At 54.4% G+C, this 27,661-nt stretch overlaps 2 protein-coding genes across 2 annotated transcripts in view; both read right to left on the minus strand.

Moving 5' to 3' along the window:
- Positions 1–2,158: 2,158 nt before the first annotated feature.
- NR2E3 (nuclear receptor subfamily 2 group E member 3) lies at positions 2,159–9,699 on the minus strand. Its single transcript, XM_040968484.1, has 10 exons — positions 9,687–9,699; positions 7,782–7,843; positions 6,188–6,335; positions 5,673–5,799; positions 5,461–5,564; positions 5,160–5,384; positions 4,906–5,063; positions 4,178–4,427; positions 3,913–4,018; positions 2,159–2,291 (listed from the first exon to the last, which is right to left on the minus strand). The coding sequence occupies exons 1-10, from the start codon at positions 9,697–9,699 to the stop codon at positions 2,159–2,161; spliced, it is 1,326 nt and encodes a 441-aa protein (XP_040824418.1).
- A 3,556-nt stretch (positions 9,700–13,255) lies between these two features.
- The window catches only part of THSD4 (thrombospondin type 1 domain containing 4), a 324,275-nt gene continuing 309,869 nt past the window's right edge, over positions 13,256–27,661 (minus strand). Inside the window, exons 11-17 of the mRNA XM_040968485.1 lie at positions 25,294–25,423; positions 24,459–24,663; positions 24,009–24,182; positions 21,458–21,631; positions 17,261–17,440; positions 15,785–15,929; positions 13,256–13,398 (exon numbers count right to left, since the gene is read on the minus strand). Of these exons, the coding sequence (XP_040824419.1) occupies positions 13,256–13,398; positions 15,785–15,929; positions 17,261–17,440; positions 21,458–21,631; positions 24,009–24,182; positions 24,459–24,663; positions 25,294–25,423 (1,151 nt within the window). The remainder of the gene's footprint in view (positions 13,399–15,784; positions 15,930–17,260; positions 17,441–21,457; positions 21,632–24,008; positions 24,183–24,458; positions 24,664–25,293; positions 25,424–27,661) is intronic.

Raw genomic sequence — 27,661 nt, forward strand, 5'->3', positions numbered from 1 at the left:
AACCTGTTCTCATTTCCGTCTTTGCTGTGCCAGTTGACATCTCATGCTGGCCTAGATGAGCTGGCCACGTGTTCCCCATGTGCAACTGGACAAGCTTTCCACTGCATGGGCATCAACAACTGAGGAGGCCCAATTCCAATATATGCAATCAAAGGTTGGACAACACATCCTGTAATTCCCGCTGTGGGCAAGGTCTGAATCCAGCCATCTAGTCAGGGAGTACCCCAAGAAACCTCACTGGAATAACCTCAGCCTGTGTCTTGTCAGGGCTACTCCCAGCCTTGGTCTTGTGCATGCCAGCAGGTGCTGCAGCGCAGTCTGACAAGCTTCCACTTGCCCCAGTCTCAGCATTCGCCAGTAGCTGCTACAGCTCAGCCTACCCCTAGTCCCATCTCTTGCAAGTGGATGCAGCTACAGAGTCCAGTTGGGCCCACTCCCAGCTCCAGTCTTCATGTGAACTGAGAGATGTGATGGTCCAACTCAGCCTGGCCTGAACCCCATCCTGTGCTGTGGAATTGGCCCAGCCTGGTCTGCCCCTACATCTACTTCACTGATATGCCTATGTGTGCTGCAGCCCAGCCTGGCCTGCCGCCAGCTCTGGCTCTTGTGCTCACCGGCAGGAGCTGTGGCCTAGGAGGGAAGCTTTCCTACTTCCCCTACCAGACCTGTTCCTAGCCCTGGATCTTGAGAGTGCTATATCTGACATAGCCAGTCCCAAAGTCCTGGCACTCACCAGTGGGTGCTGTGGCCTAGCCCAACCTGCCTGCACCCATTCCAGCTAGCACCAGTGAGATTTGACACTCACGGGCAGGTACTGCAGCCTAGCCCTACCAGGCATTCCCACAGCCCTAGCTTTTGCATGTACCAGCAGGTGGTGAGCCATGCTATTTAGCCTATCTTAGCTCTCCCACATGGACAGGTGTCTTGCCTGGTTTCCCTCCTCTAAAACGCCCCATCTCAGCTTCCTCACCTACCTCTGACCATGGTATGTCCATGGAATGTTCGCTGACCTGCAGTGATGGACTTGGTGCACGGAGTCTGAGATTAACATGCGTGGACTCTGACTGATAATCAATAGCCAAAGTTTATTAGTGGCATCAGACTTTCGTAGACTGAGGGTCACATGGGATAAGGGAGGAGGTATTGAGCATATCTACAAGATGCATCAATTGTTTCTATATTCTTGTTTGGAACTCTTGTTTTGTATATCCCACCAAGTATTCTCATTCACATGCTGTCCACTCAGTTGTTCTCACACAAATGATATCCATTTAGTTATACAACTGGTATCCATTCAGTTGTTCTCATATAAATGTTATCCTATGAATTGCAATCCTTTGCTTGTTGACATTCACAATGACCTTCTACATTGGAAGTCCCCCCTAAATCATCCTTTCCCTGTCAAACATGCTCTCAGTTACTTCCACTCCTATACATACCCAGATATCCTTGTCAGGGCAATCTTCAATGCCCCTAACCTGGGGGCCAGGGTTCCCCACCTTCCCTACAGATCTAAAAAAAAAAAAAATAGGCTACAATGATGCTGGGCACCCTGGTGTAGTTAACACAGATTTGTCATTAACCAGACCAGAATGCTTGCCAGCTATTGACTGCTTCTCTCCCAGTAGTGCAACAGCTGCTTATAGCTGGGGTAGAAATGCCATTCTACAGACTTGTTCCTGAAGAGACAGCATCCATGAGGGTATGTGGCACTGCCACCTTGAAGAACCCCAGGAAAACCCCCCAAACCTGCTAAGCTCAGTGCAGGTCTGTGTGTGGAACCACTGTCTGAATGGGGATAAAGGACATCTCTAATACCTGGGATGCTCCTTCCCCATTCTCCCATTCTCAGACTCTCCCCCTCCGTCCCCCGCCTCAGCTCTTGTTCTGGGGTTCACATGTGTAGCGCTGTGTGTGGCTTCTTGCATTGATTTGTAGGCCTGGGTCATCAGGTGCATCTTTAGTTGGTTCTCTGCTGCCCAACCTTGCATTTCTCTGAGTGGACAGGGTGTGCACCCCGCACACTGTTGGAAATATTGTCTTGGTACCTGTAGAGAATGATTGTTCTGATTGGGACCAAGCCTCTAAGGGGACTTGCTTGGTCAGTCTGGCTGGTGCGCACGGCCTTCCAGAATGGCTGGGATGTCCCGGACCCCAGCTAGTTCTTGAACATATCGCACAGGAGCTTCTCCATGGGGGTGTTCCCGATGGTCTTGCGGAAGAAGAGGAGCTCTACGCGCTCGGAGGAGAGGAACCGCAGTGATGGCAGCAGGAGCAGCAGCTTCCCAAACCTGTGCAGCACAGCCTGTCAGGCTCCCTGCCTGCCTCCCAGCACCCATCCCAGGAAGAGGGAGGAGCCAGCAAGGGGAGTTTCAGGTCCCCTTCACAGGAGGGGTGGTTCTACTGGGCCATGAGAATCACACCCTCTTCCTTGTGAGAATAGTGAATAGATGGCCTGTGAACCTTCCATCTGCTAGTTCATTCTCTAAATATGCCCAACAGCCAGAGCTGGCAGGGACCCAAGCTCTTGATCCATCATTCCCTGCTTCCTCCCGGTGTGCATTAGCCGGAGCCTGGGGGTTAGACCTGATCCCTGGGACCACAATATGGGATGTGGGTGGTCCAAGTAGCAGCTAGACTTTTCTCTGGACTTACGTTTCAATGCTTTTGAACTTTGTGAGGTGTTTTCACATATGAGTAACATGAGAAAAGATATATTTATGGAGATATGAACTCCTGTCTACACACCATGTAGAATGACAGCAGGATAGTTTTGGTGGCTGGGATTACAGGAAAAAAAATCATTAGAGTTTTAAAGAAGAACTCTCTACAGGGATGGCACTGGGCTCAGCAGTACAAAGGTTACTCGGGAGGCTGTATTCAGTCTCTAAGGGTCTGGGTTCAAGTCTTAGCTATACCCTGGGAGGCAGCAGGTGGCAGCTCAAGTACCTGGTCCCTGTTACCCATCTGAAAAACCTGGATGGAGCTCCTGGCTCCTTACCTTAGCCTGGCCTAGTCCTGGCTGGTGTGGGCATTTAGGGAGTGACACAGTGGATGGAAGATCTTTCTCTCTTTGTCTGTAACTCTGCCTTTCAAATAAAATCGGTCTTTAAAAATAAACCAGATATAGAGTAAGATGATATAAAGTAAGGACAGACATCACTGGGCGGAAGTTGGTCTCAGCAGCTGGGTTCATTGGGCTGTGACCCACAAGGGATCTCTCCTTATGCATTGTGATGTTTCAAAAACTGGTAGGTGATGAATTGGGGATTGCAGGCCACCTTCTCAGTCCTCTGTGCTAGTCATGGCTCAGGGTAGGAGTACCTCGAGAGTGACCCCGGTGGTCTGAGGCTCGGAGCTCCCCCCTTGATCCTAGAACTTAGGCAGTGAGTCCAAGACACTGGGTAAAACACCTGGGGGCTATGTGACTCAGCTGCTCCCCCTCCCAGGGCTACACCTCAGGAGGCCCTGAACGTGGCAGGAGCTGCTCCATTCAGGATGTGCGACAGTCAACAACCCCCCACTCAGTGTCCTGTGTGCCTCCCACGGCTGACATAGTTTGGGTGCTGCTAGGCTCAGCCCAACCCAACTGCCTTCCTGGACTGCCCTCCCACTCTCTCGCTCAGGAGCCTCCCAAACCAGGTACCTGTCTTCCGGGGAGACACATTATACTTGCTTCTCCCTCCCTTTCTCTCTGAGATCCCACCCTTTCCTCCCCAGGGCAGCCCTGCTCCGGCAAAGCCCACCAACTCTTCCTGATACTCCCAACCCCGTCTCCTGCAGATGCTGGGACCACCCCCACTTCTGCCCCAGGACTGAGGACGGAAGGCGGCCACCCTGTCTGTGTAATTTGATCCGTATCTAGCTGTGAGTGCTTATCCTGGGCAGGGATGGGGGCTCATGCTTGATCACCTCACGGGCTGGCTGGGGTGGTGGGCCTTGCTGTGCTGGCTCAGCATCACCTGGGACTGGTCCTGTAGGGCCTCCACATGCTCGGGATCCTTCAGGCCCCGCGTCTCTAAGGAGAAGCAGCAGCACCTGTCAGTTCCATGGCCCGACCCATGCTCCCAGCATGCCCTGCCTCCCTCTCCCTCATTCCAGGGCAGAGGGGAAGGGTGTCTCTGGAATTCCCAACCATCACCCTGATCCCACTTCCTCTGGAAGAAGGCTCAGTTACCTGGTCTGAAGAGCACCAGGGCTTTCAGGCAGGCAAACTCGGTGGGGTCCACAGCCAGTGCCCGGAACCGAGCAATGGTTTCCTGCAGTGTCCGCATCTCCACTCCGGCTAGCACCAGCCGGCCCTGGGAACCACCAGCGATGGCAGAGGCCTCAGGTGGAGGCAGTAGCGGGCAGCTGTCCAGAGGCAGAGACCACTGGATGGCCCCCAGGAGGAAGAGCTCGCTCCATGCCTCCTCTAGCAGGATCACCTGATTTAGAGAGGGCATGAGTGTTGGGGTTCACACACAGCCTGAAGCATACCCCCAAAGTTGTGGGGCGAACAGCTCAGCAGGCAGAGTCCTGACAGAGTCCTGATCCACCACCTAGAGCACCCCCCAGCCCCATGCCTCTTCTATGGGTTTACCAGAAGCCCAGTGGGGCATCGTGGCGTGGGGAGAAGTGGCTGAAGCCCATGCCCCAGAGTCGGGTGCTCCCAGAGGGTGGTCTCCAGCAAATACCCCAGGCAGTATCTGCAGGGGACCCAGGGTCTGGCAAAGGGAAGCCATCTCTTCTGCCTCCCGATCCCGTCCCTGTGTGTCCCCAGCTTGCATTGCCCCCTAGGTGTGCACCCCAATACTGTCCTTGTCCCAGAAATGGCTGAGGCTCCAGAATGATAGTCCCTGAGGCCTGCATGGCATCCCAGCCCCTTCTGTGGCCCTGGCCCTCCCCCGCTGCCCCAAACTGCACCTGATCACGGAAGGGCAGGTTGGAGAACGCAGGCAGGTTCTTGGCCCACTTTACAGCCATGAAGAGCAGGCGTGCTGACGTTTCGTGGACGCTGTCCAGGCCACAGGGGGATGCAGACACCTCAGGGTCATTGCTGGTGACATCGATGTTCCCGTCAGCTGTGGATGACTAGGCTGTGACATCAGTGCCCGCTCCGCTGGGGACCGGCATTACAAGCCCCTGACCATGACCCTTGCCAACCTCTCACCGCTCACCATCCTCTGGCTCCAGCTTGGTACACGTCTCGGCCGTGATGAGGCTGGCCATGAAGTGGTGGCCCAGGGCCCTGGCAGCAGACACAGGGGGCTGGCTCCGGGGGCTAGACCCCGTGGGGCCTGGGGGTGAGATGAGGGTTTCTGGCCCTCGAGGTTCGCTGTCCGCTTCCATGCTGTCCAGGCGGACCTGGGCTGTGCTGCGGGGCTGGCGCTCATTCTGCACAGCTGTGGAGGAAGGTGGGTCAGGGCACCCGGGCAGGCACACTGAGACCAACCCGGCTTGCATGGGCCAACAACTCACCGTCCTGGTTCATGCCCGCCTGAAGACACTTCTTCAGTCGGCAGGCCTGGCACTGGTTGCGATGGGCCTTGTCTACTGGACACATGCCTGCTCCAACCTGGCACCTGTGGGTTGGGGTTGTGGGCAGTCTTGAGGCCAAGACTCTGCCCGGGCCTGGTCCTTTTCTCTCTCAAGAATCTCTACTTGCCCTGGCATGGGGGGGTCCCTTGCACCTGTAGATGAGCCTCCGCCTCACACTCCTCTTGAAGAAGCCACTGCAGCCGTTGCAGGCGTAGATGCCATAGTGCTTCCCGCTGCTGCTGTCCCCACACACGCGGCACTGCAGCGAGGGGCCTGTGCCTGGGACGGGGCCGAGCAATGCTGGGCGAGGGAGGCTGTGCGCCCATCCCTCTAACCACAGCCTATACACACCTCCCCTCCTATTAGGAGCTAGGATAAGCACCTGCCTGCACTGTGTGCCCCCTGCTTGCTCTCACCCTCAGTGCTGTGCATCCTATTCCCACCTCCCTGCTCACTCTGCAGCTCCCATTAGCCAGACACACGAAGACCCCTGTGTCTGTCTCCGTGGGGATGGGATGGGCTGCACTGGCCCTGGCCCACCTTTTGTTTCCAGGCTGTGCCTAGCCCCCTATGCATGCAGGCTGATTGTTCTCATGCCTGCAGACCCCAGATCACACACCTGGCTTATTCCCCAGGCTCCACACCCCACCTCCAGGAAAAGCCATACCTGTTGGATCTTCCCCCAGGCCCCACCTGCCTGGAGACTCCTTCTGTGAGGCAGCCATGGCCGCAGGTGCAGGTGCAGCCATGGTGGAGCTTGTCAGAACTGCAGGCCCGCCCTGGATGGTGGTGGTGGTGGTGGTGTGTGTGAGGTCCTGGGGCAGCTGAGCAGAAACCCGGACCCTGCCCTTTCTGTCTCTCTACTTCTACTTCTCTGTGCCCCTGGCTCTTCTCCCTCTCCTTGTCCCTGGCTGTTCCCCCGTCTCTCCTCTGGACCCTCCCTGGCTCTGGCCCTGGGAGAAATCTCCCTGGACGGACGCAGTTTATGATCCTCTTAATCTTTACTGTCTCCGAGGGGGATCAACTGGGGAGACCTGCGCCAGTGCCAAGGTGCCCCGACTGCCGGCAGTCAGTCCTGGGCTGCCCCATGTATCCAGGCTGTTCTACCCTGTGCTCTCAGCTGCTGCCCACCCACTGCCTCCTTGTGAGGGAGTGGTGTGGTTACTGCCGTCAGGACTGGCATCTTTCTCAGCTTCACAGGCAAAGGCCTTCACCTGTTTGTGCCCCTGCCCTGAGTCCGAGGTGGCTATCATCCCAAATGCTTCGAGAAGAGATTACCTGAAGGCCATGCTCAGCGATTCTGGCCTCCTTGGAAGACCAGCAGCCCTGACCACCAGTACAGAGGAATGGTAATGGGCTGGAGGACTGGACAGAGCCCAGGGAATGTTTTGTGTGTAGCTGGCCCATCTCCTTCAGGTCCCAGTTCCAGGAAGCATGGAGACAGCAGGGTGGACTCGAGTGGCAGCCCCTAGGGCTTCAGTCCCTTCCCCTGGTAGCCAACTGGGAAGGCTTGAGTACCTGACTGGCAACCCTGGCCAGGTGGCAGTCAGGATGCTGGGATACAGCGTCCCTGCAGCCTGACCAAGGTCCTCAATGACCCCGTCAGGTTGCTGCTGGGGTTAATTAGTGGGACTGGGGGATGTGTGAAGCTTCTGGAAGGATCATGGTGCCTGGGGGGTGTGTCTTGGCCCTGACGTCAACGGGGTTAACCCTGCCTGTGACAGGGTAGCGCTACTGCGGATTTGAGAAGTCAGCTGGCATCCCTGCGGGGAATCCGCTTAGGGGAACTTGGAAGATGCAGGGCGGGGCTGTGTTCCCTCCCAGTCCCTACCCCACCCTCCTCTGCCAGGAAGCACCCAGGACCCTTTGTCCAGCAGGCACCAGCTCTGGAGGCCATCCTCCAGCTCTGACCACCTCACCCCTCTCTGTGGCTCCTACTGTCACTGCATTTCAGTTCACAGCTCTTACACAGCTTAATTCCCCGCCCTTACTGATCTGGGAGGGGCCCATGGGTCTCTAATCCTCAGGCTAGGGGAATAGAATCCCTGGAGAAGGGTGCTCTGGGGTGGGGGGTCCTGTCAGGGCCAAGGTGGGGAACTAAATGGTGAAGCTAAGGAAAGACCCCCAGTCCACCCCCATTCCAGGGATGGAGTTGATTTTCACATGGGAGCTATGGAAAGAAAGAGCCAGGGAAGAAAAGAGGCAATTCTGGCTCTCAGGAATCCTGGGAACCTCAAGGGGCCTGCAGAGGGGACACCTACGAGCCACCAGCGGACCAGGCCTGTGACTGCTGTAGCACCTTGAGGTGGGTCGGTGCTGTGCCCTGAGAAGGATGGGGTTACAGGCTCAGGAGAGAGGCTGGCCCTCTGAGACCCTGAAGCTCAGTGGAGTGGCAAGGCCTTGATCAGAGAGAGGATATGAGGGAGCCACTGGCTCAGGATGCACACTTGCACCTGGCAGGTGCACCCAGCAGGGTGGTGCCCCCAGGACTGGGTATCCTCCTCCGACAGGCAGGGGCTCCTTTGGGAGAAGGGCCTGCCCCCTCCCATTCCTACCTAGCCTTTGCCATTTCTCAAAACCTGTTCAGGGCTCATCTCCCCCAGACTTCCCAGCCCACCTACTCTCGCCTTCCTGAAGGCTAAACACCAGGTTAGCTATTGTCCAGATAAGAGATTTCAGGGGGCTGGATTTATGGCAGCCCTTGACCTGAACAGTGGGACTCCCCGGTGTTCTGTGAATGGGGATCTTGTTTCTGTTTTCCTGATACCCCAAAATGAGAGTGCACAGGCATGCATATACACACACACACCCATACACACACACACACACACTCGCATATACATCCCACATCCAAACCCAAGACACCTGCTGTGTCTAGCCTGCCCACTCTCCCATTGTTCATTATGACCTGATTTTCCTGGGCGTCTCACTTTGTTTTGGTGCCATGGCTCCCCCATGAGCCTGGCCCCCCCGGATTTCCCGGCAGCCCAGAGCTGGCTGTATCCTGTGTTGGGATGGGCCTGGGAACTGGTGTGTGTCCCCAAGCCTGTGACCACCAGCTGCTGGGGCAGACGCCAAGGGATTAACTCAGCCCAAAGCCTTGAATCTGCTGACAAAGCCACCAGAGGCCACCTTATCACTAATACAATTATTCCCCTGAGGACAGGTCAGCAACTTGCTCTGACTCTGTAGACTGGGGTTGGGGGAGGAGGAATGGGGAAAAGCCTATAGGGCCCAATTGTGCAGGGCCAGTGCACATGGGTCACCAGGCCTGAGGGGCTGGGGTTGCTCTGGAACGCTGCTTTGGGGTGGGGTGGATGGATGCCTTCAGCTCTGTTCCTGCCAGTGCAGCTTTGGCATGGCAACCCCATTCACAACAATGGGTCTGGGAACGCTTCTTGGGACATCTTTCTCTTTTTTTCCAAAAAGATGATTTTATTTGAAAAGCAGGTAGGGGGCAAGTAAGAGCGGGGCTGAGACATAGAGAGCCACTTTCCATCTGCTGATTCACCCCTCGAATGTCCTAATAACCAAGAGCCTGGAATTCCATGTGAGTTGCCACCTGTTGTCTCCCTGGGTTGCACATCAGCAGGAAGTGGGACCCAAACTCAGGCACTGCCCCACAACAGCCACTCCCATGGGGTTTTAAAAAAAAGATACTGCCCTCCCCCAGCCCAGTAAGGAGCATGGCTGTTATGAGCTGCAGGGGTCCCCAGGGCTGCGAAGGAGACACTCTGGGCCCTGTTGTCCCCATTCACCGAGGAAGCACCTGCCGTCCCCTGTGAAGAGTGCCTCAAGGGGGGACAGCAAGAATGCCCAGCACGGTGTCTGCCTGCAGAGGGGTTCTTCTACATCTGCAAAGTTTGGAAAGACAGTTTTTTTTCTTGGTGCAAGAGTTTTGAAGTCCAGAGATGCAAGTTGTGGTCCAATGGGACACCTGTGTCCCATATCAGAGTGTCCAGTTTGAGTTTTGTCCACTCTGCACTTCCCATCCAGCTTCCTGCTTGATGTGCTTGGGAGGCACCAGGTGACAGCTCCAGTGTTTCAGTCTGGAGCCCTGGACTGATAAACTTACTTTGTCAGGGTACAGTTAGGGCTAAGAGGGTAAGTGACAGGGCTAAGGGAGAACATACTGAGGTTATAGCACTTGAAGCTAGGGCTCTGACCTTGTGTGCCCATGGCGGTCATCTGGGAGGGCGGAAGAGACATACAGGGTGCATTGTGCCAAGAAGGAGTACACACCACACACCACACACACACCCTGTGTCTTAGATCAGCTGCAATGCTAACTGTGTCGTATGGCTGAGACCCAGGGCCCACGCACAGGGCTGGCTCAGCCAAGTCCTTACACGGGGCCAGCTGCTTGCAGCCTGCCTCCTGCCATCTGCAGCCCCAGCGCCCGAAGGTAAGCCAGGCCAGAGAGAGTACAGGGTGCTGACAAAGCAGATTTATCACATTTATTGCATTTTTTTGCAACAAAATGAATAAATTAGTCATACACAAAAACCAGTCATTTCAAATGGCTGAAGAGGAGCCAGGCTGCATTTTATTCCTGCAAAACAGCACCCGTGCTTCAGCGCCGTACACAACAATTTACCACAGCTGATGAAATGCAGAGTCAGTGGGAAATGAGCAGCGAGCCTGACGCTGGCCCCCAGCAGTCCCCAATTCCTGGGGGAGGGGGCACCCTAGAGGTGTCCCTGGGCCCCTGCTGGCAACTCCCTCGGGGCAGTCACACAGAACAGGACAAGGAGACCCTGTCCTCCGCTGAGCGCCAGCATGATGGGTGCTCAGACTGGGTAGAAACCCATGGGTGGAAGCCTCTGGGGTGATGGGAACAGGGAACTGGGAGGCATAACAACTTCTCCCCATGTCCATAGCCAGTTCAGCCACACACTGCGCATGCCAGGGGTAGCAGGAGCCTGTGATCCCACGCAAGGGTGGGTGGCAGATGGAAATAAATACTTTACAAATGAGCATATTCTAAAGAACAGAACCAGTTTTGTGTAGTGACTCGTTCTGCGAGTACAGGTCAGAATACGCATTTCCTATAAACATCTTGTATTTACAAAGCACAAATAATAAGTTATCACAGAGTCTGCCCTTCAGTCAAGGCAGGTGGCATGGAGTGTGTGACTTGAAGTTCCCAGCCACCTCTGTGGTCCCTCCACCTCCCTCAGAACATAGCCCAGGATGCTGAGACAGTGCCTGGGAGTGGGTGTGAAGTGGCTGAATGGGGGGTGGGTGGGTAGAAGCTGGCCATGTAAAGCTGAGTGACCACAGAAATAAATGGAACTGGATTGTATGCTAGTTCCAAAAACTTGTGCACAGAGAACAGCCTCATCCAGCAATCCCATTTTCTCCCATGCACATGTGAGAAGGATCTTCCCATCTGATGCCTCTCCAAGGTGTTTAGCATGGTGAGGGCCACAAGCTGGGCTGTCACCCTACAAATGTGATGCAGGTGCCTTTAAAGGAAGCCACACTTCCTGTCGCCGCCCCGTGCCTGTTTCTGCCACACCAGGAAATGGATGCTGCCACTCTCATGGGTGGACAAAGAGAGACGGCAACAGGGGAAGCTGCTGGTCTTCGCTCTACAGCACCGGAAATGAGAGAATCTGGCACCTCCCAGCTCTCTCCTCCCTAAGACCGTGGTTTTCAAAGGTGCTGAAGCCATTATCTAGAGACTAAGTGATCTACAGGCACAAGAGGGCGAGATCCCTACCCCATGGTTTGGCTCTGGATTTCTCACTTCTGCTGAGCTGAATGCCCGCCTACGCCCACGGTTCCATGGCTTCTGGTTACTGCACTCAGAGTTGTCTGTCTTGGGATCGCCCATCTCTGCAGGGAGACCTGGGAGTCACTCCTGGGGTGTGAACGAGGGAGCAGACTGCACGGCTGCACTAAGGCTGCAAGACACAATTTCCTTTGGCAATAAGTGAGAATAAGAAAAGCAAAAATATTTCTTGTCTGGAGTTTTGCTGATTTTTTTTTGTGAGGAAAAAGCATCCCACAACAGCTTTAATTTAATTTAAAACTTTCAGGGCAGGGTTCAGGTGCTCCAGTATGTGTGGGGAGTGAGGCGGGCTGGGAGGGAGAAGCAAGCATAAAAAACTAAGTTTCACCTCCAAAGGATGGCCAGGAAGGGACCTTGGGAGGAGAGAAAAGATGGCAGCAATGAAAGGGGGTTGGCAAATGTGGGTGCTAGGAGGAAGGGTTGCAGCTTGGCGGGGGGTGCTTCCTTTGGGCCCCTACTCCAAGAGACCATCGCCCAAGGACCCCAGGCTGTGACAGGAGGCTTGGTTTCGGGGGAGAAAGGCACTGAGCTATTGCTGTAAGAAAACCAGGAAACCAGCACATTTGTCTGCTAAGACAAATTCATAGCCCTCCAGGGCCAAGCAAGCAGCTCCAGCCACTGACTCCTGCCCTCTGCCTGCCCTCTGCCTGCCCTCCACCGCCAATGCAGGGCTGCTCTGCTTCCTGCTCCTGATCCCACAGAAGGGGTATGGTGCAGAACTGGCAGGTCACAAGAGCCTTGGGGGACAGGAACCCCGCTGGGCAGAGAAATCCCTCAGGAGGAACAGCTCAGGCAGCTGGGCCCTTCTGCCCAGCCTGGAGCCCCAACCAGCCTGCCCTCCCTCCTCCTGCCACTCAGTGTTGTCTGCTTTCCGTCCTGGAGAGAAAACCACACAGCCCCTGAGTGGGAGAGGATACGTGGGACTTTAAAGGAAGCAAAGGCCAAAGCCAAGGTCGGTGGTCAGGCCTGTGGACTCAGGACACCTTGCAAAGCAGACGAATGCACATTCCTCCCAGCTGCTTTGGCCACATGGTCAGGTGGAGTGAGGGGGAGGATGGGTGAGATGGCCCAGGCCTGGGGTGGGGAGGAGGTAAGTTACCAGGAGGGCCTAGTGTGGGCCCCACGGAGAAACTCAGACATCAGCCAGAAAGACAGGGATGGATGGTGGTGGTAACTGATCTCCAATCTCCTCCATGGCAAAATTTCAGGCAGAGGATGGAGCTGAAGGCACCTGCAGAGAGGCTGGGTCTTGACCTGTGACCCGAGGAAGTAATTCCAAGGCCTGGGCTTTGCAGAATGGGGGCATTCCTCATGTTTCTGACTAGACAGGGAGCCAGGGTGAAGCCTCTGGGGTCAAGGTCACTGTGTCAACAACCATTGGCAGGGAATCACTGAGTGGATGATTTTACCGGGCAGGTCCACCACCAATGTGGAGCCTTGGCTTTCCTGTCTACAAAAGGGGATGACTTCTGCGCTGTGAGTGGTTCACGAGCTGCTACCTGAGGCACCTGCTGAACAGTGAAGCCTGGGATCAGCACTTTGACAGGACACACAGCTGGCCTGAGGTAGCACAGGGGAGCGGCTACTGAGCCGAGCCTGGTGGGCTCTGGGCGGACAGGCCTGCCCTCCCACCTGCAGGAGTGTGGGGGTGAGACAGTGACCATGGCCCAGCTCGTTGGGATGGGAGTCTGGGCGAGACCGACAGTGCTTCCCACTGGCTGGTGCTGGGTCCCAAGGTAGGGGAGGGGTCATCCGTGCCCAGGGAGCTGCAGCCAGGACCAAGTCCTGGGCACAGGCTCCTAGAAGCCCTGCGGGGTGCTTCACTGAGGACAGGATGGTGACAGGCTGGTTATCAGGGCCCTGGGCCGGCCGGGAACCTCTGAGGGGAGCAGCCTCCAGTCAGTCACCCGCTCTTGGTGGTGGCTGCTTGGCGTGGGGTTATCTGCTCCCCAGGAAGCTGGTTTGCCGCTGGGCTCCCCGCGTGCAGGAGGCGCAGCAGGCAGTCTCGTAGTAGCTGTAGACACACAGGCGCGCCTGCACCACCACGTTGCAGTTGTAGTACTGGTCCTTGCAGTTCTCATCTGCAGTGAGAGAGCACAGAAGACCTTGGAGCACACTGGCGGCCATCTGGCCGGTGCCATCTCCCCATCATCCTCCCCTGAGCGACAATGATGGCTGTGGGGCAGGAGCTGGGCAGAGTGTCCCCTTTTGACTTTCACAAAGGCACCAGGGAACTTCTCGGAGTTCATGGAAAAATGCAATTTCAAGATAATTTCATTTTGTGCCAAAACCATTCTTTCAATCTCTGCATCACACACACATTCTCCATGACCTCCCTGAAGGCCTGCTTGGAGCATGACTCAGTGAACTGAGACCTTGCAGTCTGCGTGGAAAAACACCGAAGACACAGACACAATGGCCAGTGTTTACGCCACCACTTCGTTTTTTCATCCTCTCCAAATGTCCGCCTACTTGGCATCGAAACTCAGAAACAAAGCTCGCACGTCACATCTATTTCCCAGCTGGCTGGCTCGGCGTTGAACGTGGGCCATTTCCTCATGCTCAGTGAAGGCCCTGGCTCCTCTTCTTCTGTCTTACTCAACAGGATTCTTGTGTCAGAATATCCCACGACTGATGGATCGCCTAACCATGCCTGTGGTTTCTCTTATCCCTTTGTGGTATGGTTAGGTAAATAGAGGTTTTACATTTTAATCTAATTGCCATCGTATTGTTTTCTTTTACATTTTGAGGACTTCCTGGGGTGCTTGTCCCACATGCTGGTGCATAGTGCAGTTAGATATTTTTGAGTCACAAAACATTATCCGATTCATTAAGAATTCTTGAGGGCCCAGTGCAGCGCCCTAGTGGCTAAAGTCCTCGCCTTGAACGTGCTGGGATCCCATATGGCCGCTGGTTCTAATCCTGGCAGCCCCATTTCCCATCCAGCTCCCTGCTTGTGGCCTGGGAAAGCAGTTAGGACGGCCCAAAGCCTTGGGACCCTGCACCCGCGTGGGAGACCTGGAGGAAGTTCCTGGCGCAGAACCGGCCGTTTTGCTCACTTGGACGATCTTCCTCTGTCTCTCCTCCTCTCTGTATATCTGACTTTGCAATAAAGATAAATAAATCCTTGAAAGAATTCTTGACAATTTAAGCCCTATTCTTTGTGTGTACTGCACATTTTTGAAAGCATGTGTTAGTGAGTGGAATATCTGTGTACCATGAGAGATATTGCCAAGTTCTAAAATGATTACATCAAGTTACAGGTTCAGAACTTGACCCTTCCCTATTACTTTGCCAACACTGAACACTTTCTAATTCCTTTTCCAAAACGTTTGCCAATCTCATAAAGAAACGGGGATTCTGGTTATTTTAAGATTTGCATTTCCTGGTACTCCTAGGCTGAGCATTTCCTAAATCTCTTTCTTTTCTCTCACTTTTTTAAAAATTTAAAGACAAGTTTGTTTATTTGTTTGAAAGGGTTACAGGGAAGAGAGGAAAAAAGAGAGGAAGAGAAGAGTGAGGAGAAAGATGTTAGAGAGAGAAGGAGAAAGGGAGAGAGGGAACGGTTCATTTTCTAAATGCCTAGATGAGGATAAAGCCAGGGGTCTGAATTCCAACTGGGTCTCTCACATGGGTGCAGGGACCCAAGCATGAGGGCCAGCTTGCTGCCTTCCCAGGTGCATTAGCACGGAGTTGGATATTGGAAGCGGAGCAGCTGGCACTTGAATGGGCATTCATGTCAGGTGCTAGGTGCAGTGGCTTCACGTGCTGAGCCACAACATCAGCTCCATAATCTCTCCTTGATAAAACTCACCGCTTCTGCTTTCAAAAAGAGCTGATTTGAGCTCTGCAGATACTAGGAACTGAATGCTGTTATGACATCGCTGACCTTCACTTGATCCTAAGATGATGCAGTAAGGCGATTTAACAGTGACGCTTTAGGATAAAAAGCACAGTAACCTGCGCATATTCCAAAACGCTGATGCTGGCACCTGCTTCCCCGTGCATTCGCTTCCTCGGCCACCATGTCACCCACGTGCACTCCTCAGCCTTCTTTTTCCAACCTTGCGGGACGCACCTGTGTCTTCCTAACTCTGGCTAACGCCGGGACACACTCAGGAACCTCAGCTTGTGTAGTGTGACTCTGAGACCTGTCAGAGATGGCAAGGCTTTTCTTTCCATTTTGGTAATCTGGCGCTTTCCCTTTATTATTCCACGATATTTCACGTGATTGGAAGCTAAACAAAAAAGAGCCCCTGATGACAAATGCATCACCACAAGTCAGTCTTTGATGGTTGGCCAGGACGCCACCTGTGTTGCGAGCAGTCACCCTAAACCAAGATACTTGCAATTTCATCACGATGATGCTCAGGTCACAGAGAAAGACCTGGATAGATCCGACATCATCACCAAGGAAAGCACAAGAAAGTGTAATCCTTTCTCCAGGACGGAGGTATCCCCACTTACCAACTTCAGGGACGCAGTCCTGGGGGTTACAGGACTCCCTCTCTTCCGGTTTCAACTGTGGGTCACAGAGATTGCTTAGGGTCATGTCATCCGACAGGCACCGCACTTCCCGGACTCGGAAGCCACCCTGGCAGCTCTTGGAGCACTGCGCAGGAACAAGAGCAGGGGGAGGAGTCAGACTTTGCTCAGCACCCCTGGGAGGGGAGGCTCTGACCAACCTGAAACACCACCTGGAGGAGACAGACTTAAGCATCATGCACCTGCCCATCCATGTTAACCCCATGCAAGCCATCCATGCCACTCCCACCCCTCCACTGGATGTTGGAGCAAATCCAGACATCAGGCCACTCTGTCTGAAATCTCTCAGCCTGCAGCCTCTGAAAATTCCCACCTAGGGATGAATATTCCCTTCCTACTTCCTTCATACACTGTGTTCTTCCAATTCCTCCTGCCACACCAATCTCAGAGATCTCTAAAGTCAGACTTTTGCTCTCAAAGTCAGGTGTGCACACTTCTCTGGGCTGATGGATTCCCTCCTACTCTCCTCCGTTCTCCCTCAATCTAGTCCAGGAACTGGGAGTTCCCTGTGGTTTGGGCCTGGCTGACTACACTCCAGGGGTCAGGTCTTGGTGGCTCCTGCACATGGGAAGCTGGTCCCATGGCTTTGCTTTGTCCTTGGTGAGGCCACATCGCAGGGGAGGGGAGGCACCTCTCTTCTGGGGATCTCAGCAGCACTGACACACCATGCTCCTATCTGCTTGGGGTTGGAAGGCGATGATGTTTCCTTCCCTTTTCCCGTCTGGGGATGTTTTCTGAGAATTCTGCCTCCACTCCCTTGGCTACCTAATTTAAGAAACACAGCCAAGTGCTGTCCCTTGATGTACCAATTTTCAGAACCCAGAGCTGGCTCCCTAGCAGCCTGTGATAGTGGCCTATGGCTTGTTATTGACACACAGGAGTGGCTTGCTCCCACTGGCACTCACGCTACCCCAGCAGAGCCTACAGCAGCCTTGCAAGTCACTCTGCCTTTCAAATCAGCCAATCTTTAAAAATTAAAAATTCCTCAGTGTGGGTCTGCAGTCAACCTTTTACTTTTTTAAAGCTAGAAACCAACATTTCCTATATATTTTTTTCATTTCATTTGCAAGGCAGAGGGAGAGAGACAGCGACACAGAGAGATCTGTCATCTCCTGGTTCACTCCCTAAACACCCACAGCAGGTATGGTGGGCTGGGTTGAGACCAAGAGCCTGGGACTCCGTCCAGGCCTGCCACACTGGGGGGGTCCAGGGACCCAAGCACTTGGGCCACCCCCTGCCCCTCCCAGGGCACCCATCAGCAGGGAGCCGGACTTGAACCCAAGCACTCCTACACAGGACACCAAGGTATCTTAGCTGCTGTGCCTGCTGCTTGCCCCAGGAGTTGGTCACTTGTGGAGTGCAGGCAGGGGAGGAGAGGCATGCACACTGCCAACTCACCATGCTCCACTCGGTGCTGAACCACGTGGCACCACATGGCTTGAGGTGGCACGGCTGCCGGCTCAGGGGCCGCTCCAGGAAGGCGCACGCATAGGGCTCCAGCACTTCAAAGGCGTCTGCGTTTTTCCTCACACAGATCACCTCCCTCTGCTGTGTCCCAGGGCCACACTCCACGGAGCACTGGAGGGAGAAGGGGAAGAGCCGTGAGAGACAGGCGTTACGGAAGGATGGCAGGCAGGCCACCAGGAAGACAGGTGAGCGGGCAGTGCATGCAGATGTGCGTAGACGTCACCACGTCTCCCAGCCACGCAGGGCAGAAGACCAGAGGGCTCCAGAAACAACTCCCACAAAAGAGACTGGTGGCAGGTCCAGGGCCTCGACGACACCAACTCTGGTGGGGGCAGGCAGAGCCTTGGACACGCATGGATCCGGCACCCTGCTGCCTTCTGCACTGGGAAGAAAGCTGTTTCTGTCAACCTGCCATGGCACACACCTACCAGCCATCTTTGCCAAGTCTCAAAACAATGAACCGCCATGCTGGTTTTGCCTGCTGGGCCCTGGGTGGGGTTGGGGGCAATGGCCATGCCCTGTCCCACTCCATGCCTGTATCTCCTGTGCATGGAGGCAAAGTTGCAATTCTTTGAGGGCACAAAACTGAAAAACTGAGCCCAGCCTGGGGTACCCAGCGATCTCACCCAACAAAGAGGCAAGAAATGGGGTCATAGAGCCCGGCCCGTCGTTTCCAAGCTTGGAGCAATGCTCGCAGGGAGGCCTAGCAGACCAACAGAGACACACGGACACACGTCTCAGAGGCCTAGGGGGTCAACTCACGAGTCATTCTGTAAAGCGGTTCCCTCTAACGGCTCCCGACAGCAGACCTACAGAGAAACTGGGAGCAGGGCAGGAGTGGCACAGCTCCTTCCAATTTCACTAAAGTGTGCAGTCTGAGGCACCCCGAAAGCCTGCACCGCTGCCTTCTGTCCTTCAGGACCCCGAGGACTGCTGGCTTCCTCTTCTGGGGGGTCCCTAACCATGTTACAGGGCTCCCGTAACCCCTTCTGTCCAGCTGATTAGCATTAATCGGCCTGTCAATCCAGAAAACTCTGGAGTGAGAGCTGCGGTAAACGGGAGGAAAGCTGTGGTCTGCTCGGAGGGGGGATGTGGCTGCTCCTAAGTTAACATGGAGAGAAACATCATGCTTAACACTGTATGAGAAACTTAAGCGTCATCATTAAAGTCAGCACAAGAGATTTATAACTTTTAAAACCTCAGAGCGGAAGAAAGGAGCCCAGAAACCACAACCAAGGTGTGTGTTTGGTCACCGGCACACCTGTGTCAGGGGCCTGAGTTCCAGCCTCAGCTCTGCTTCTGATGCTGGCTTCCTATTCCTGCAGAGCCTGGCTGAGTGCCTCCTGTATCCTCTCTCGGGCTACGTGTCTCTCTCTGGAGAAGCCCCTGAGACCAGGCCTGCGGGATGTTGGGAATGCCAGCTCTCATTCAAGTGTGCTTGGAATGGATCTCCCTCCTCTGTTTTAAAATATTTACTTAGTTTATCTGAAAGCTTTTCCTAGGTTTATAGTCAGGGAGCTGGATTAAAAAGTGGAGTAGCAGGGACTTGAACTGTTGTCCCTATGGGAAGCCAGCACCACCGGCAGTGGCTTGCCTTTAATGTACTATAGCACTGACACACCTTATGTTTACTTTCTGAGGCCATATCACATGTAAGGCTTAACTTCAAATGTCCTGCATCCCAGCCTCTTGAGGATGACATCTAATTCCCAGGCCTGGGGGTGCCAGTGGGCTCTGGCATCCAGCCCTGAATCCTGTCCACATTCAGTGATGTCCCGGCCTTCTTGGAGAGCATTGAGACCCGTGTGCCTAATTCTGGCAGGAATAGAGGCTCATGATCCTGCACTCCTGGTTCTCTGAGCTTTCATGTGAAGGGGATGGAGACCCAGCACACTAGCCCACGGCTCTCAGGGTGGCGGCTGCGCAAACCCGAGGGCACAGCTGCTGCTCGCAGTGGCTCCTGGAGTCCTGGGTGCAATGCCATCCAGGGCTCTTCCACTGCCTCTGTTTCCATGGATATCTGGGTAATCAGTGCCCTTTAGGGGGCTGCTTTGGGGGCTAGATCCTGGGCATTTTGCTCCCAATATGAGCTTAAAGAAATAATCTGTTTCAAGGCTGCCTCCCCAAAGATTTTGTGACCTAGGCACCCTAGGCATGGGGGTTTGGGGCTTCCTTGGGGATGGGGCAGAGACTGGCATGTGGTGACCATAATCTTCATCTGTGAACGCTGAGACCCATGCCTGTCCTGGCTCTGGCAAGTTTAGGAGCTAGAAGAATCTCCTGCCTTTGTGTCTCAAGCTCCTGCTGACTCCCACAGCTTCCCACTCCATGGTGGACAGGGACATGAGGCCTGGAGCCCCAGGACAGGGGTCTTAGCCTGCCCAGAGTCGGAGATCACCACTTGGTGTGAGGTGCATGACTTCAGATGGTTGTCCCTAACTGTTCTATCCCCAACCCCAGACGCTTCCATGGGCTACCCCGGGATCAGAGGCTCTTTGCCGATAGCCACAGCCCTTCCAATCCTCACCTTTTTCCTGGGGTCCCTTGACCCTCAGACCTGAAAGAGGAAGTTAATATAAAGCTGGGGAGGGTCTCTAGAGCAGGGCCTGGCGGTAGGTTTCATCTCCTGTCTGCTCCTCCATGTCTGGGAGCTGCAGGTGCTGGTTTGGCCCCACCGTGTGTCCACTCCTGGGAGCAGGGATGGGCAGAAAGGCTGAGGCAGATCAGAGGAAGGACATGCCTGCCAGGTGGACTGATGCGTAAAAGTGCCTGTTTCCCCCACCACATACACCTGCCTTCCTGTAAATGGCAGGCTTGAAGCCAGCTGAAGCCTTGGTCTGTCTGGGGACTGTGTCAGCACCCAGGCTCAGAGGAAATGGGACAGGGCTAGACCTCAGAGGGACATGTGACTGCACTCAGAGGACATCTGACCCCTACCCTTCCTGGCAGTGGGGAGGTGGCAGGTACAGGCAGAGTGATGGGCCCTGGAACATTTCCTGGTCTTGTCCCCCTAAGGCATGGTGGGGCAGCCTCTAGGGGCCAGCACTGTGGCTACAGTTCACTGCCACTCTCTGTGGTTTTGTAAGTGATGCAGCTCTGAGTTGGTGACCAGCCATATGCCAAGTCACTTCAGGCCATGCAGTATGGGACCTCACAGCTGACAACCAAAACCTACAGACCCAAGGTAAGGGGAGATGCAGTTTAGAGCGCCTGCCATGGCCTCGGCCCGAGGGGAGCCCTTGAATCACAACTCAGGAAATTACAATCCCACCGTTGGAGGAGGGGACAGGCTGGGGAGCCTGAGCATTGGTCCAAGCCGGAAAACTCCAGGAAAGGCGGGCTCTGTCGTCACAGGGGCAACTTGGCCATTCTCCAATGGTATGCATGGTCTGTGCTAGACAGGTGGATTGATCAATAACATTAAGGAAATCTGACGTGACAACACTTCTCCATGCTGTGGATACAAAACCTCTCAGGCTCGCACCACTTCCTGTTGTTTTTCAGGTACCATGTTTCACCTCCCCTTCTAGGTCCCTACGGGGGCTGCAGGTGTCTCACAGGTAAGGTGGGCGGCAAGGATGGACAGCAAGCAGCTCTGTGGGAACGCCCCCTTTCTTCTGCTCATTATTTTTATATGATAACCACTCCCAAGAGGAGGGTGCTTGGGTTGAGGTGGATGAATACTTAGAAGGCTCAGCTCGGCCAAGTGGCTTTGCAAAAGGCAGCTATTAACTCACAAATGTCTGGTGTTTTCTCAGCATCTGTAATTAAAACTACTTAAAAGAAAACAAATTGTTTATACGTCTGGCTGAGGCCCTGACAGCAAGTAAGCTGAGATAGGCAGCCACCAAGTGCCTGGGGCACCTGCTGGCCCAGGCGGCAAGGACCACATAGCCCAAGAACTTGAACAGTAAGACCCTTGCGGGGTGGACAGAAGCCACAGACTTTTGCCCTGTGCTTTAGGAGGCTCATAAACCATTTGGGAGCAGTGTGGACAAAGCTAATGGATCATTTAAGCAATTCTGCTACAATATTCAGCCGCAGCTGCTTTTTGCAGTGAGCTCAGGCTGAGGGATACCAGGCCACAGCTGAGATTCCCAGTACGGTGCTTCCATTCCTGACACTCACCTGGCTCCAGCTCCCTGCAAACCATTCCACCTTGCCCGTGCAGGGTCCGTTGTCACAGGGTGTGGCCTCCGCTGGCCGGTTGTCCCCACAGCCCTCCAGGGGCAGGCTGCTGACGTGGTTGGCCATACATACCACCGAGCGCGTCCGTACTCCAGCCCCGCACTCCGCTGAGCACTGTGACAGGAGGGGTAGAGTGAGGGGGCTGTGCAGCCTGACACTCCCAGAGCCTCACCCGCACCCTTCCCCCACCCTGGCATGAGTCCTGCATGAACGTGTCTGCCTCATCCAGTCCACCTGCTCTCCCCAGCCCCAGAGCTCCCGCCCTCCCCCTCTGTGTGACAGCTCGCTCGCTCGGTCTCTCCGGCCTTCATGGAAGTGGGCTGAGTGTCAGGGTTCCCTGGGATGGTTTCCAGTCTGTGGCAGGTCAGTGCCTCCCCTGGCAGGGAGCCCCAGGGAACAGGCTGCACAGATACAGAGGTGTGGGTCCCGCCCACTGCACTAACACCTCCTCTTCCTGCCGGCGCCTGGCCAAAGCCCATTGTAGAAGTTTCAAAATGGACTTGTTTCTTTCAATCTTCCCTTCTTTAAACTCATCGTGTGCATTTAAGATATGTCACAGGGTGTTACAGATGCAAAGAAATAGCAGCAATTTAACATCCATCATCACACAATTTGTCTTTATGGTTGGCATTGTGGTAAAAGTGGTTGGGCCCAACTCATCCCATGCCCACTGCTGTTTTGTTACTATGAGTTCTCAGGTCCAGGGAGTCCTGAACTTACCTGTCCACTCCCTTCCCACTGCTTCACACTACCTGTATACCTCAATTTTCTATTTAAGATTCCACAGAGGGTCTGGCCTCGTGATGAAGCAAATTACACCACACCCTGCAATGCTACCATCCCATATGGGTGACGAGTTCGAGTCCCGGCTGCTCCATTTCTGATCCAACTCCCTGCTGGCACTCCCAGAGCCTCACCCTTCCCTGTGTGCCTGGGAAGGCAGCAGAAAGTTGCCAAGGTGCCTGAGTCCTTGTCACCCATGTGGGAGGCCCAGGGATGGAGTCTCAGGCTCATGGCTTTGTTGTTGAGACCACCTGGAGGGTGAAAATTATAAGACTTCTTTCTCTGTTATCTCCCTTTCTATCACTCTATCTTTCAAATAGATAAATCTCCACATACAAGTGAGCACAGGCAGTGTTCTTTCTGTGTGTACTGGGACAAGCCCCTCCTGGCTCATCCCTGTTGGGCTAATGGCGGGCTCCTGTCTCTTTTCAGGGTGGAGGGGTGCTCCACTGTAGTCTCATATCTCAGGGTCTCCAACCATTTAACCACTGTTGACAGACCCCCCAGCTGCGTCTGTGGATCAGCTGTTCTGAGTAATGCTGCAACATCACTGTTCTTTTCTTCCTCTTTTTAAAAAAGCCATCAAGTTTCAACAGAATTTTTAGCACACACGAGGCCCAATTCCTAGCACAAGTGCCTACTTGCCATCTTCTTCATCCTTCACCCTGGTGTCTCCTACAGGCACCGTGCAGCATTCGCGAGCATGGCTGTGCTGGTGGCAGAGGGATGGAGGGGATGCTGCAAACCCTGATGGTCCTGCACGTGCGTGGGGAGCGGCAGGTGCAGGGAGGGAAGAGGGACTCCGGCAAAGGCGTCTTCCCTGCCCCAGGAGGAAGCGAACACACCTGGCCCTGCAGACGTGGCCCTGATCCCGAGGTGCTATTGCTGCTTTAGATCATTGAACTAGAGCTCAAGAATCCCACGGGTACAAGGGTGTCTGTGGACTCTTCACACACACTTTCCCTGATTTTTGTGTTTGCATCATTGTTGGAAATTCCAGGTGATGCTTCAGCCCCTTAGGCTCAAGGCAAACAAAAGACAAAAGCAAAAAACAAAAATCCCCAAACAAAACAAAACCCAAACCAACTTCCCTTGTTGCAGTGATTGGAACATTCTATTCTAGGCTAAAGGGTTGGATTTCAGTCATGGCTGATCTGGTCTCCAGACTGTGAAATTCATAATGCTTCGAAGTTCCAATCCAGCTCCCTGCTGCCAATGGCACGAGAAAAACAGTGAAAGATGGCTCCGGTGCTAGGGCCACTGCCACACGTGTGGGAGACCCAGAAGCTCCAGGCTTCTGTCTTCAGCCTGGCCTAATCCTGGCTGGTGTGGCTACATGAGGAGTGAACCAGCAGAAGAGAGGTCTCTTTCTTTCTGTCTCTCCCTTTCTTTCTGTAACCTGGCTTTGAAATAAATAATGTCTTTAACCATAAAAAAAAAAAGTCTTGTAGATAACACAAAGCAAGTAAAATCTCAGCTCTTTTTTCCGTGTTATAAATCCCCCAAACATTTATTTCCACCCAATTTTCATCCTGAGACCAGAGAGCTTCTTTCCTATTTCTTCCACCGAGGCGTGTTCATGCACGCAGGTACCTGGGCATGCACCTTCCTCCCCCTGTCCCATGCTATTGGAAAGGTCAGTCCAGCACCAGTTCAAGTGGACCTTGAACTGTTCCTGTCCCGCCTGTCCTGGGGAGCCCATGCTCACCCGCTCGCTCCACTCGGTGAGGAACCAGCTCTTGGCACAAGGTCCCATGTCGCAGTTCTCAATGTCGCTGGGCCGCAGCTTCATGTTGCACTCCTCATCGGCCACCACATCCCCGATGTTGCTCACACACTTTACGTCACGGGTCCGCTGGCCCACGCCACAGGGCACGGAGCACTGAAACACACCAGTGGTCTCTGGGTCCGTCACGATGCCTGGGACTAGGGTTTTGACACTCACCACCCTGTCTTGGATCCATCATCTTTATCGTGGGAGGTAGGTCGGACCACCTGCAAAGCCACCTGTGGGGAAGCACACTGGCCGACCCCTCAGAGAGGCTGGTGTGCCTACCCACGGAAGTGACTTTGGAACCTGGGACGTGGGGCCCCTCCCAAGAGCTCAGGGCTCTGCCAGCCACCCGCCCGCTGGCCCTCCTGCCCACATGCCATGTACCGAGGTCCAGTCGGCCCGGATGTGCCACTCGCTGCAGATCTGGAGCTGGCAGGTGCTGGTGGTCTCAGGCCGCTCCAGGTGTTGGCAGCGGTAGGGCTGCACCGTGAGACTGCGGTTGGCATACACCTGGCGGCACAGCACTTGGCGGTGTTGCATGCCGAGGCCGCAGGTCTTGCTGCACTGTGACCACTCGCCAATGTCCCAGCTGGCCCAGGGAGGGGACAGAGGACACAGCGTCAGTGTGTGTGGGAAGCTAAGTCTACTCTATTCCACCCTTAGCACCTCTGCCTGGGGTGTGGCCGGCACTTCCACCTGCACTGAGAAAGAGGGAAAATGCTTTTTTTTTTTTTTTTTTCTCTCTATCACAAAAGGTGAGTGCAAAGGCCAGTCTCCATACAGTTTGGAACCAGCTCAGGACTCTAGCTCCAGCACCGTAGGTCACTGTTTTGTGTAGACTGCTCCCGCACGGCCACCATCCTGTTGAGTCCCTATTTAGTTAAACGTGACAGGAGTCCAGGCTTTGCTGGGACCCTCCGAGGACCCCACCCGCCGGCTCTTCTGGAAGTGCCCCGTCACTCCCCAGCTAGCCTGGACCTGCGCGTCAATGGCCTTTGTCATCTACTGTGTGTCCCATGCACCCTGCTTTCTGCCCCAGCAAAATCCTATGGGCTCCAGTTCCCCAGAAGGTGGCGTCCTTGCTGCACCCGCGGAAGGCACCAGGTTCCAGCTCCCTCTGAGAGATGGGCAGGAGGCACCGAGGTCAGCCAAGCCCTGTGCTGCAGTGGGTCTCGGGGCCTCCACGCCGCTGGCACCTGTGTGGGAGAGATCTACTTACTAGGCCGGGCAGGGGAAGATGTTGCACGGCTCTGCCTCAGGGCTCGGCTTCATGCTGGCGTCGCAGTAGCTCTCGGGCGCCTCCTCATGCGTGCTTCTGTGCACACAGCGGAAAATGGGTGACTGGGATCCTGCAGGGACATGGGAGCGCGTGAGGGGCCCGCCAGCCTCTGGCCCACGTGTGCAGATTCAGGAGCGGAAGGGAGGGAGTCGCTGGGACAGTGAGGACAGCTCATACAATAAAACACTCTGGCAACACACGTATACACGCGCACATGCACTCTTTGTTGTTTTCAGATTTATTTATTTTGATTGGAAAGGAAGATATGCGGAGGAGGAGAGACGGAGAGGAAGATCTTCTGCCCGATGATTCACTCCCTAAGAGGCCGCAACAGCGTGAACTGAGCCGATCTGAAGCCGGGAGCCCCTCCGGGAGCTGCATCGGAGGTGGGGCTGCCGGGGTTAGCTCCGGCATCCATATGGGATTCCAGTGCATGCAAGGCGTGGACTTTAGCCACTAGGCTACCACACTGGGCCCTCACAGATGTACTCTTATACACAGCGTATGCACCGACACAGATACAACGCCTGAACTCACGTGTACACAGACGCCACACACATGCAACACAGGCACATCACAGCGACATGCGCACTCACACACAACACGTGCGCTCAGTTATAACACTGAACTCAAACATGCACGGATCAACAGATACACTAAAGATGCACTCACACACAACACACACACCACACACATGCAACACAGGCACATCACAGCGACATGCGCACTCTCACACAACACACACACAATGCAAACACTGACACACAACACTCATAGACAACACAGGAACGCACAGGTACAAACACGCACACGTGCTACATACAACACAGGCACTCACACACACGTACAACGCACTCATGCAACACGGGCACACACAGGCACACATGCTTACAACATTACACAAATACAGATGCATCCTATGAACTCACACACCACACAGGCACACATGGGTACACACACAACACACACTCACATATAATAATACATGCAAGACATGCACTGACATGCAACACACACCACAGCACGTGCGATCACCTGGACACACAACCCACGCATTCACTCACTCACTCAAACACTCACACACCCTCACACGATACACTCACAGTCACGCTCCTTTCTCTTGTTGCATTCACATAAAAAGATACATCAAAAAGCTCATGGAAAACTAAATGACAAGACAGAGCCGCAGCATCCTCCCAAATCTGTGGCAGGTGTGGGCCTTGCCAGAACTATACCCGCCTCCCCAGGGCTCTGCTAGAACCCCAGGGTGCACACAGGGAACTCAGTTCCTGCTCCGAGAGGGCTAGCTCTCCAATGAGACCTGGTCTGGCGCTGAGACCTATGCCATCACAGTTCTGGGTGACAAAGGAGAGGCTAGGGGGCAGTGGGAAAGGCAAAGCAGACGTGGTGGGCAGGCATGTATGTGCGTGTTGGACATGTGTGTGCGGGCATGTGTAGGTGTTGGCACATGTTCTGTACAGGTGGGTGGGCAGGCACGTGTATACATGACAGTCCTGCGCACACACATGTGCAGGTATTTGCATGTATGTTGGACAGGCATGTGTCCAGATGTGGCAGGCAGCTGTGTGCACGCTGGTAGGACAGGTGTATGCACAGCTGTGCTGGGCAAATGACAGGCACGTCGGGCAGGTGCTTGCCTCATGTTAAACAGATGTGTGCACACAGGTGTTGAGGAGGCTGTCTAGTCACTCAGGTGGAAGAGCAGTGCCTGTTGGGGAAACTGCGGGTGTGTTTTGGGGATAATCATGTTGAAGTGGAGAGGAACATTCCAGAAGGACAGGAAGCGCTTCCCTTCCCTGTACAGCTCCCCCACAAGGACTGACTGGGGGTACTGTTGTTATAGGAGAGGATGTGCGGTCCTCATTTCCACGAGACACATAAGCCCCAGGAGGAAGCGTGGCACCTTCATGTCCGTGACGCCAATGTCGGGCACAGCAACAGGCTCGTAGGATGATCTCTTCCCAGGAGCCTAACAATGTTTTTGTTGTTTTGCTAAGCAATGCTCTCTTCAAACACGCAGCCCTGTTGCATCAGCTTAGACAGGAGATATCCATTTGGTACAAAAAGGCAGAACTTTCAGGCTGGAAAGGCTGGAATTTTCAGTTCTCAATGGAAAGAAAAAGAAAAGAAAAAGCCAATTCTGCTGCTGCTCTCTGCTGCCACCTGCTGACACTCCTGAGACATCATGGCCAGATGGTGCCCAAGGGAGAAATGTCACTCAGAGGGGGTGGGGTGTGCACCAAGATCGGAATTCTCCCTCAACCATCATTCCCCTTCCGCGGTCCTT

Source organism: Ochotona curzoniae, unplaced genomic scaffold (genome assembly GCF_017591425.1).
Source record: "Ochotona curzoniae isolate NIBS_2020 unplaced genomic scaffold, NIBS_Ocur_1.0 scaffold_4701, whole genome shotgun sequence".
Taxonomy (NCBI): Eukaryota; Metazoa; Chordata; class Mammalia; order Lagomorpha; family Ochotonidae; genus Ochotona; species Ochotona curzoniae.

Coding starts and splice junctions, on each gene's coding strand:
- NR2E3 (XM_040968484.1), bottom strand. Junction 6,336..7,781: donor GCCTGGTCCGCTGGTGGCTC/GTAGGTGTCCCC, acceptor CAGCTGCCCCAG/GACCTCACACACACCACCAC. Junction 5,800..6,187: donor CCTGGGGGAAGATCCAACAG/GTATGGCTTTTC, acceptor GCCCCGTCCCAG/GCACAGGCCCCTCGCTGCAG.